Below are 11,805 nucleotides of genomic sequence, written 5' to 3' on the forward strand. Positions count from 1 at the left end.
TATTGTCAGTTCCAATTATGTGGATATTGTCAGTTCAAATTATGTGGATATTGTCAGTTCAATTATGTGTATATTGTCAGTTCAATTATGTGGATATTGTTAGTTCCATTATGTGGATATTGTCAGTTCCATTATGTGGATATTGTCAGTTTAAATTATGTGGATATTGTCAGTTCAAATTATGTGGATATTGTCAGTTTAAATTATGTGGATATTGTCAGTTCCAATTATGTGGATATTGTCAGTTTAAATTATGTGGATATGTCAGTTCAAATTATGTGGATATTGTCAGTTCAAATTATGTGGATATTGTCAGTTCCATTATGTGGATATTGTCAGTTCAAATTATGTGGATATTGTCAGTTCAAATTATGTGGATATTGTCAGTTCCATTATGTGGATATTGTCAGTTACAATAAAAGCGATATTTTATTAGAAATTTGTATTTTGATTTCATTAGTGTTACATTGAAAAGAATTATTGACTATGGGAACTATAGTTGGCTAGGTATTTTTCGTTCTTTCTATCTTTTCAGCACACACCATCATGAAGCCTGTTTTTTTATTGCAAATTTGTATTTTGTGTTAAATGGGATAGAATTATTGATTTGTATTTTGTGTTCAATGGGATAGAAATGTTGTTTGATTGATTATCACATACAATTTAAGGATACTGTAACCGTGAGTATGGGTGGAGACCCTCCAACCATATGAAATATTATGAAAGGAGTAAAAAAATATACATTTGCCACATACTTTGATCATGAACCCTTACAATAGGTAATACATTGAATTTCAGATATCCAGCTAATTGCTAAAAGCAATATCCCTAATCACAGACTATTGAAGGAGACTGCAACAGTGAGAATGGATGGATTACCTCCAACTACTACCAAATATTAACACAAGAGTATAAAACAATTCAAATTGCGGTTACTTTGATTTTGAATCCCTCCAATAAGGAACACATGTATTTGAGAGATACTGCTGAATACAAAAAAATGCAATATATTTAATCACAGACTATTAAAGGACAGTGCAACTGTGAGAATGGATAGAATCCCCTCAACTACTACCAAATATAATGACAAGAGTATAAAACAATACATATTCCAACTACTTTGTTAGTGAAGCCCTCCAATAAGTAACACATTGATTTTGAGTGAGGTTATCATATATACAAGAAAAGAAATATCTCTTATCACAGACTATTGAAGGACACTGTAACAGTGAGTATGGGTGGAATCCCTTTAACTACTACCAAATATTACGACAAGAGTATAAAACAATATATTTCTCAAATTATTTGCTTATGAACCCTTACAATAGGGTAATACATTGAATTTCAGATGAGCAGCTGATTGCAAAAAAAGCAATATCTCTTATTACAGGCAATTGAAGGACAGTGAAACAGTGAGAATAGATCGATTTCCTTCAATTACTAACAAATATTCTGACAAGAGTATGAAACAATTCATTTTCAGATAGTTTTATCATGAACCCTTCCAATAGGTAATACATTGAATTTCAGATGTGGAGATGATTGCCTAATAAAACTAATAACTCTTATCACTGGCTAAAACATTTATTTGAATTAACTACTTAAGATTTTTTGCAAGTGATGTCAGAGATATCATATTTTGCCATTTGCCAAATGTTTCAAGTCACAATGTAATCAATTTTTTACAAATTTGAAAATAATTTTTATGAATTAATTGATATTATGTACGAGTATTGATCAAGGTAAATTAATTTGAACTGTTTGCTAAGTTGTATGGGTTATGTAGTTCTCAATTTAGGTTATTATCTCAGCTATTTACAGAGATACAATATATCTATTATACCATCTTATAGATCTAATTTTTCTGAACACAACCATATGCATAACTCAATTTGGTCGAAAATGTGACTTATCAGCTTTTGTCATCTACAAGGACAGTGAAACTGTGAGTATGAGTGGAATCCCTTCAACTACTACCAAATATTAAGACAAAAGTATAAAACGTTACATTTTTCAGATACTTTGATCATGAACCCTTATTTTATGTATAAAACAATACATATTCCAGCTACTTTGATCAGCTACATTTTTCAGATACTTTGATCATGAACCCTTGTTTTATGTATAATACAATACATATCCAGCTAATTTGCTTATGAAACCCTCCAATAAGTAACACATTTATTTTGAGTGAGGCTGTCATATACAAAAAATGCAATATCCCTTATCACCACCAATTATTGGAGGTATGAAGCAGCAACTCACAGAGAAATGCTGCTCAGTCTCCAGCTGATCGTGCAGCTCCTTCATCTGGAGGTCGTCGACCGAGTGCTGTGTCTTGAGTCGATGCATCTCGTCCTCGATGACTCGCTTGGCCTCGCGCAACTGTTGCACCTCGCGAGTCAGTTGCAGTTCGCGCGCGCGCAGGTGCGCCACCTCCGAGTTGGCCAGACCCAGTTCAGAGGACAGCGAACACTTCTTCGCCTGCTCCTGGTCCACCTGTGCCTGCAGCGTCTTCGACTGCAACCCAACAAAGAATCAATCAAACACATGTCATTTCAACACATATCAATCAATCAATCAATCAATCAATGTTTCAAAACCAATATTGGTTTGAATTCAATAGACACAGGTTCAAGAAAAGTTTATTTTCCTGGTTGGTTGATATTGGAGTGGAAAATTGTGAAAATTTAGTTAGACTGTAAATATTGAAACTATTATTTATTCTTCATTCTTCTCTTTACTGTTTTTCATTTTTCTAAAAATAACCTTTCTTATTATTATCCTTAATAGAACATCAATATTTATCTACTAATTTCATAATTTTGTTTGTATTATAGATTTTTACTATAATTTTATTATAAAAAACTTTAATCCCATATCAGTGGATGAAGTTTGTAAATAGTAATTATAACACGCAATAAGCAACTAATTACTTATACCCCAACACATATAATTTATAGTGGGTGTATATTTATTCATTGAAATTATCATTTATTCATTGTTGAAACACCGCTGATTTATGTAATTATATTGTCAATATTCTAATGTTGCATTCAATCTTCATTGTAATTAATAAGTTTTCATAATATGTGAAATTTGCTGCATAATTGGCTGTTGTAGTGTAATTATTGTAGATTCGTGTATAAACCAGAATGTATTGTAACTTACTTGAATAAATAAAAATTTGAATTTGAATTCAATATCATTCAATCAATGTTTCAAACACCCAGCAAACAACACATCACAATAAATAAAATAAACAAAGCAATCATTCAGTTCGAACAATTAAATATTTCCTTCCTATTAAATTGAAAATAACGATCATGATCCATATTTATTCCTATATTGAGGTCTTTGTTATAATGGCAGTGTTTGATTAGCAATGGTATTGCTATCCTTGTTTATCATTCTACAAAGCAGATAGCGCTATCTCTTTCTCGCTTTGCTTTGTTGCCAGATCGTCTTTTAACAATGTAGAATTGATGACAAATTAACAAAATATTTCATCATAATCATGAAAATTCATTATGAAGTTATTGAAAAATATAACTTCTTGCTTAATAGAATATAATTGATTATTTTAAACAAGAATGAACAGTTAATATTACATCAATAACCTGTATCAGCTACCGTCTATAGAAGGCATTGACAAGAAAGAGGATCGGCAACGACTTCTTCTACAGATGGGAATCACTGAGATCTGAAGTCTTCGGGGTGAATTACAGCATTCAATTTGGATTTTCGTTTAATAATAATAATAATTAATTCATTAGCATTTGAATAATTGCAATATCTCAGTAATTTCCCATTTGTAGCCTGGCTGGCCGCTATGGCCTCGTATAAAATGAGCGCTGCTATCCAGAGATTGTCAGTTTGGTGTAAGGGTAAGCATTCCTGACCGGCAATTAGGAGGTACTGGGTTCGATTGCCGGACTGACAAATAATTTTTAAATAGTAGCACTCATCAAATTTCCATCTACAGTGAGGTCCACGTTATAATGGCAGTGTACGATTGACAATACTGTTGCTGTCCTTTTCTATCATACAACAAAACAGATAGCGCTAACTCTCTCTCGCTTTGCAATGTTGTCAGTTTGACAGAATATTTCATTTTTACTTTTGACAGTGACTGTACAAAAGTAAACAAATAATTCTTAGCCGCCATTTTTTTTCTTCATTCTATCAAAATACTTGAGTACACAAGTCGTATAATTGATTAAAAATGTATTTCTTGATTAATTTAACATTAAATTGATTATTTTATCAAGGAAATGATAATTATTATTAGATCAAATTTAATGGGATGAATTGAGTAACAGCTGTGTACACTCAGTGGCAGAATGGAGAGACTTGGCAACGTTTTTCTCCTATCTTTCTTCACTGCCATTATAACGTGGACCTCACGTATAGCCTAATTAGAATTAGAACAGTTTTGGATTTTGAGCGTGTGGTACTTTTCTGAAGTTCCGTAATTCTGAATGATGAATATTATTAATGAATACATTAATTAATAAGATCAATCTTACCTTTTCTACTTCCTGCCGATGTTCTCCTTCGAGCTTCTGCAACCTCTGCTGGATTTGCTTGTAGTCGACGGACAACATCGACATCTGTCTCTCTTTCTCCTGCGACGACAGGTCTGCCTTCTGCCTCGCACATTTCTCTTCATTCAGTTTTGCTTGAAGAGCTGCAATCGAATGACATATTTATTGAATCAGTTTGATTGATGAATCACTAGTTTATTCTAATAATAAATTGAATTATACTACAAAATTAGAATAAGAAAAAAGTCATTGATTAACAAAAACATATCAGTTTCCAGGACTACAATAAGGAACTTACTGGAAGATACTGCGGAAAATTACATTATTGTTTAATTGATAAGATCCTTCATCTTTCATATAATTATATTTTTTAAATAAATTAATGTTGGGCTTGTCGATAAGATCTTTCATATAATATTATATTTTTTGAAGAAATTTATGGTTGGGCTTGATATCAACTTTCAATGTGTGTGCGATTCCCAAATTTCCATTAAAAATTATATTAATTCTATTTCAACTTTACCTCTATAATATAATAAAGTGAAGCATTTGCTTATATACGTACGGGATAAGAAATTCAAGAATGTCGCAACATCACGTCTGAACTAATGGACAGATTAAATTCAAATTCTGCATATAGATTCTTAATTTACCGAGGATGGTTATAGGCCTATTGTAAATTCTACAAGATTTCAGAAGTTCAAATTTTTAATTAGATCCTTGCGGAGCACGGGTTACCTGCTAGTTGTTCAATTACTTCATCAAACATTCATTTATTTTAATTAGTAAATCATTCTAGTCCATGACGATATAGACAACATTTTGTCCACTTGAAATGTTCAATCATTCTAGTAATTGAGGTGACTTGAAGGATGAAATATTCTACTTTATTTCAATAACTATTTATTGAAAGAATAACAAATAATTATTCAGTGTCAATGCCCATAAGATATTCTACAGTAATCATGTCTATCAATCTATGATTGAGTTTAAATGTAAGAAAAAAACCATCTGCAAAACCAGTATCAATTGGGCTGAAAGACCACCTTAGTTTAAAATATTTGACATAATTCCTTCAAGTAATACAAATGAAAATCAGGTCTATCAACCTATATTTGAGTTTTCAAATGTATGGAATAAAAGATCTTCAAATCTAGTATTAACTAAGCTAAAAGTCCCCCCCCCACAGTTAAAAATATTTGACACAATTCCTAGAGTAGAACAAATGATTATTTTTCACCTAATTTTGCAAACAACAAACTGAATCAAACGTGTAAACCATTTTATCCATGCGAGAGCACAAGTGAATAATCCTATAAGTAATGGAATAAATCCTAGAAAATAAATAAATCGCAACTGACACACAAACTAGATTATAGGATAGCATCTGCTATATGAACAACAGAACGGTGATTCATACCTCGAAAAATTGTATCCATGCGGTCTGAGATGAAAATAAAAGGAAATTTAGTAAAAAAATTAACCATTCTGCATGCAGTCACACAAAAACAAAGTTAAATTATGAAATGAAACAAACGAAAACCAGATTCCTCTGAGGAATTAAAGGAAATAATACATATGTATCATCAGTTCGACAATGGACGAGGTGGATAGGTTGCCTCTTGCAATATTTTTCTAAAATATTACACACTTAACCTTCCGGCAGTCACGCTGTTGTAAAAAGTACAACGTGTCAGTTTTTTTGCTGCACAAAACTATTGAATGTGGTGGTGTCAGTGAATGAGTCACCTATGCATTCCAACTTTCCCCCCCATCACTCCACTGAGTTGTAGAAATCAACCGTGCAATGTTCAGTCTTTAGGTGCATTTAGTCGCCACAGTGCATAAGATATGGAGAGACTGTATAGGGGACTGTAACGAACCAATAACAAAGAATTGATGGCTTTGCTTGATGTACCTAGGGACTGGAAAACAGCTGCTTTCTGTGCAGTGTGGCGAAAAATATGTAGCAAATATAGTTAATTACAAAGATTAAGATTTAATGCTCCTTTCAAATGTAACACCAGATAAAATAAGAGATATTTACAAATACATTACTAATGCGATGAATGTGCGAAATTACATCTTAGAGACTACGGGATGATCTTTTATTTTTATATCAAGTTGTAATTTGTTCTTTAATAATCACAATTACTGTTAGTACTGAAAAGTTGTTTATGAAATTGTAGCAACAGTTATTGGTGCTTTTGAGAAGCAGGTTATTGTTCTTCTGTTGTTCAGTTTTTATCTTCTGTTGTTCAATGTCTAGTCAATATTCGATATCTGAAAGATAGTCTAATTATATTGTTTTACTAGTACAGCTTTTTATGTCTCTGTGACATGTAAAATTACTCCCCCATATACAATGAATGATATTTTAGTAGCTTTAAATCTGTGTTTCTGTTATTTTTAAGGATTCTATGTTAAACTATTTCATTTCAATAACAGTGTTATCTCCAAAAGTTGAAGAGGAATTGAAATCAATTCGATTGTGTTGATGTTATAAGTGGGGATCTGTGATTTTTTCCTGTATTCTGTTCTTGTTATTGTTGTAATTTATGTACTGTTCGTGTGCAACTCTTTGTATAGGGCATGGCCCTTATGACAAATGAAGTTTATTTATTTAATTTCCATTCATCATCATCATCATCAATCATGGACTAGGCTTGCAAAGCCTGTTCTTTTTGAAATACTATTCCCATTTCCGTTTATAATACTAGTACAGTAATTCTATTTCAACTTTACATTGTTCATTAACTTCATCAACATATAATTATTTTAATTAGTAAACCAATCTAGCGATATATGCTATATTTTGCTCCACTTAAAATGTTCAATAATTTCAGTAATTGAGGTGACTTGAAGAAAGAAATGTTAAATGTACTTTATTTCAATAACTTTTTATTGAAAGAATAACAAATAATTATTCAGTATCAATGCCCATAGGATATTCTACAGTGATCATGTCTATCAACCTATATTTGAGTTTTTACATGTATGAAATAAAATATCTTCAAAACCAGTTACTAAGCTAAAAGCCCCCCCCCCTAGTTTGAATTATTTGAAACAATTCCTTAAGTAATACAAATGAATATCAAAATATAAAAGCCCCCCCCCCCCTAGTTTAAATTATTTGACACAATTCCTTAAGTAATACAAATGAATATCATGTCCATCAACCTATATTTGAGTTTTCAAATGTATGGAATAAAAGATCTTCAAATCTAGTATTAACTAAGCTAAAAGTCCCCCCATAGTTTAAAATATATGACACAATTCCTAGAGAAAAACAAATGAATATTTTTCACCTAATTTTACAAACAACAACAAACTGAATCAAACGTGTAAACCATTTTATCCATGCGAGAACTCGATCAGTCTTTAATAATCCTATAAGTAATGGAATAAATCCTAGAAAAAAAATGAATCGCAACTGACACACAAACTAGATTATAGGATAGCATCTGCTAGATGAACAACAGAACGGTGATTCATACCTCGAAAAATTGTATCCATGCGATCTGAGATGGAAATAAGAGGAAATTTAGTAAAAAATTAACCATTCTGCATGCAGTCACACAAAAACAAAGTTAAAGTATGTAATGAAACAAACGAAAACCGGATTCCTCTGAGGAATTAAAGGAAACAATACATATGTATCATCAGTTCGACAATGGACGAGGTGGATAGGTTGCCTCTTGCAATATGTTTCTAAAATATTACACACTTAACCTTCCGGCAGTCACGCTGTTGTAAAAAGTACAACGTGTCAGTTTTTTTGCTGCACAAAACTATTGAATGTGGTGGTGTCAGTGAATGAGTCACCTATGCATTCCAAAACTTTCCCCCATCACTCCACTGAGTTGTAAAAATCAACCGTGCAATGGTTCAGTCTTTAGGTGCCATTTAGTCGCCACAGTGCATAAGATATGGAGAGACTGTATACGGGGTCCCTCCATATCTTATGCACTGTGGCGACTAAATGGCACCTAAAGACTGAACCATTGCACGGTTGATTTTTACAACTCAGTGGAGTGATGGGGGGAAAGTTTTGGAATGCACTTAACCTTCCGGCAGTCACGCTGTTGTAAAAAGTACAACAGTGTCAGTTTTTTTGCTGCAAAAAAACTATTGAATGTGGTGGTTTCAGTGAATGAGTCACCTATGCATTCCAAAACTTTCCCCCATCACTCCACTGAGTTGTAATATCAACCGAGCAATGTTCAGTCTTTAGGTGCCATTTAGTCGCCACAGTGCATAAGATATGGAGAGACTGCATAGGGGACTGTAAACGAACCAATAACACAGAATTGATGGCTTTGTTTGATGTACCTTATTGGGCTATGAAATGGTGTAATCATCCAATGTTCATAGGCGTAAAATAATCCAAGAAGATGGAAAAAAGTAATTATACAATTAATTGATATGTTTTGACACAGTAAACAGAGTACATAACACTTGGAAAATAGATGTTGTACAAAATACAACACGCGACTGCTCGTGTGATTGAGTAGGGCGCGACCTACCGAAAGGTTAAAAGTATTTTAATAAAAAGGTCGGTGACCCTTAGTCATTGCTTTCTCTCCGAATTATAACGATTTCATATTCAAATAGATTGTGGGAATACTGAACATTGATGGAACCAATATATTGTCTGGCCTAGAAAATGAATCATTTCACAGGTGGTGTGAATATATTCAGGGATTTACTTCCTCTTTCTTATAGAAAGCTCTTTCTTAGCTTAAATATGAGCTACTGGAGGGGATATTATTTATATTACATGTAGCAGATCAAATTATAACGATTGAATTATTTCAAAAATGATTTTTGAAGCTATTGAAACAGCCGAGAAATTGGTTAGATTATCAAATATATTTAGTATAATTTAAAACAACAAAAATGATAATTATGGTAGAAGTTTCCCATGCTTCTAACCTTCTACAATGAACAAAAAATGATTCCCGGAAAATTCAGAACAAGTTATTTTTCAAACTTAATATATATTGTTCGTTATTGAAAATATTCTTATCAGATTCAAATAGTGGACAGGATTGAAAAGGAAAATCTAACAAGAGGTTGGAAAAGACATGTACGGTATCCTGATTTTTTACAAAGATGAAGTAATACTGAGTGTGCCGAGTGTTAAAGGAATGACCTGATATTTACATACTACAACAAGGAGAAATAAAAATAGAAATCTACGTACCCTTTTTTCAAATTGTTTACTTACGATATGTTCCGACCATGAGGCCATTATAAACTTGATAGCCGAAACATATCGTAAGTAAACAATTGAATACAAGGGTATTTAGGTTTCTATTTTTATTTTTATTCAAGAGTAGACCTAACGAGAAAAGACTTCTACAAGGAGTTATTTTTTGACAATAACATATTTACAAGTGGGACACTTCAACAAAACAAGATGAACATTCTTGGAAAGGATGAAAGGGTCGTTCCATGAGTTTATGAATAATTATTACAGAACCTGTATTGGAATTTCTTTGATGAGTCAGCACTTTCCCGCAAGTGACAATCGAACGAAAGCTAGATAACAAACAAATTGCTAAAAATCATTCTAAACTACATAAATAGGAGGATAAGTACATGACTTGGTTGAAGGAGGATATGATTTGGATGGCTTAAGTAAAAGAAGATAATGTAGTTACTGTAGTATAGTGCATTAAACAAATTCAAAGTGAGCTCTATTTATGAAAACACAATGAAATATATCAAGTACTTTTTTACTTTATCCCAACACAAGATAGCAGAACAACGCTGCCAAACCTCTGTCTTGTATAGATGGTAGCCGATACAGGATTATTGTTGTGAAGGTGCGTACAAGGTGCGTACAGATATACGCGCCGCGAACATGAACAATTCACTTTTAATCAGCTGACTATATCTGTATTTTTACAGATACGGTAAGATACCGATATAAAAAGCTTGGCATCATCAGCTGATTAAAAGTGAATTGCTCATGTCCGCAGCGCGTAAACCTGTACGCACCATTATATTAACTGTTCATTCTCGTTTAAAATAAACAATTATATTTTATTATGCAAGAAATTATATTTTTCAATGATTTCATAATGAATTTTCATAATTAAGATGAAATATTTTTTCAATTATTAATACTACATTGTTAATGGACGATCTGGCAAAGCAAGAAAGAGATAGCGCTATCCGCTTTGTTGAATGATAGAGAAGGATAACAATAACATTGCTAACCAAACACTGTCATTATAACGTGGACCTCACTATAGGTTGACTCTTCAAAAGCCATTTCTTAATTTACACTTGAAAAGTGCTCTTGAATAGTTGAAACTAGTTGTAATCTGATAAAATGAAAAGGGTACTGATATATTTTATTGTTTCATTTGTATATTTATGCTCTAGAAAAACGTTACCCTTCAGCACTTCTGTATCCTATACAGTACGCCAATAAGCACATTTTAGAAATTTCAAATTTAAAAACCAAGAAAACTTTAACATCTATTGAGACAAGCAGAACATTACACAAAATTATGATCGCACACTAATACTCAATTTAGGAATGCAGATGAAAAAACAAAGCGCAACGTGCAAGTTTTAAAAACGAAGCTGACATAAAAAGTGATAGGCAAATAAAGAGGGGACATCAAACCTGTAGGATGCGAATTTAGATCTTGGTTATCAAGAGAAAGGAGGAACTGGGGAAGACATCAAGCAGGCAGGTTGTTTTCAATCATCGCCATCCCACCTGGCCACCCAAATCAGTACACTTATTTCCACTTCACTTTACAATAACAATTGGCTCAATTGGAGCAAACTCATTAATTTTTATAAATAGAATTGTAGTACCCTTTGAAATAATAAATAAGAATACAAGTACTAAGAGTACTATAATTATATTTTATAAATACAAGAAAGTAGCCCAGAATTCATACACTTCATTGATTTTATATCTTCATTTATGCCTCAAAGATAAACCACTATTCACACTGAGTAGAACTTCACACATACATTTTATTGCTGCAAGTAGAACATTACATTCTAAGGTTCCGAGAAAATGGAAATCAGTAGTAGCATTTTATACAAAGCGATTGAAAGTCTATAATAGCATACGACAGTTTCTGTTTAATTTAATGAAGAATCCGTCTTCTGATTTAAGAATGAAATTCTGTTCAATCATTTCTAAAGTGCGAGATAAATTACTTTTAACACAGCTCTTTCTCGAAGACGGAGAGGTCCGATGCTCATCCTCCACTAATCACTCCCA

The 11,805-nt window shown here is 32.5% G+C and overlaps 1 protein-coding gene across 1 annotated transcript in view; it reads right to left on the minus strand.

The window, feature by feature from the left end:
* The window catches only part of LOC111063994 (rho-associated protein kinase 1-like), a 31,491-nt gene extending 25,501 nt beyond the window's left edge, over nucleotides 1-5,990 (minus strand). Inside the window, 3 exon segments of the mRNA XM_039425254.1 lie at nucleotides 2,266-2,520; nucleotides 4,530-4,690; nucleotides 5,968-5,990. Of these exon segments, the coding sequence (XP_039281188.1) occupies nucleotides 2,266-2,520; nucleotides 4,530-4,690; nucleotides 5,968-5,986 (435 nt within the window). The 5' untranslated portion in view covers nucleotides 5,987-5,990.
* Between the last annotated feature and the right edge of the window lie 5,815 nt (nucleotides 5,991-11,805).

The sequence above is a fragment of the Nilaparvata lugens genome, chromosome 3, assembly GCF_014356525.2.
Source record: "Nilaparvata lugens isolate BPH chromosome 3, ASM1435652v1, whole genome shotgun sequence".
In the NCBI taxonomy this organism is placed as follows: domain Eukaryota; kingdom Metazoa; phylum Arthropoda; class Insecta; order Hemiptera; family Delphacidae; genus Nilaparvata; species Nilaparvata lugens.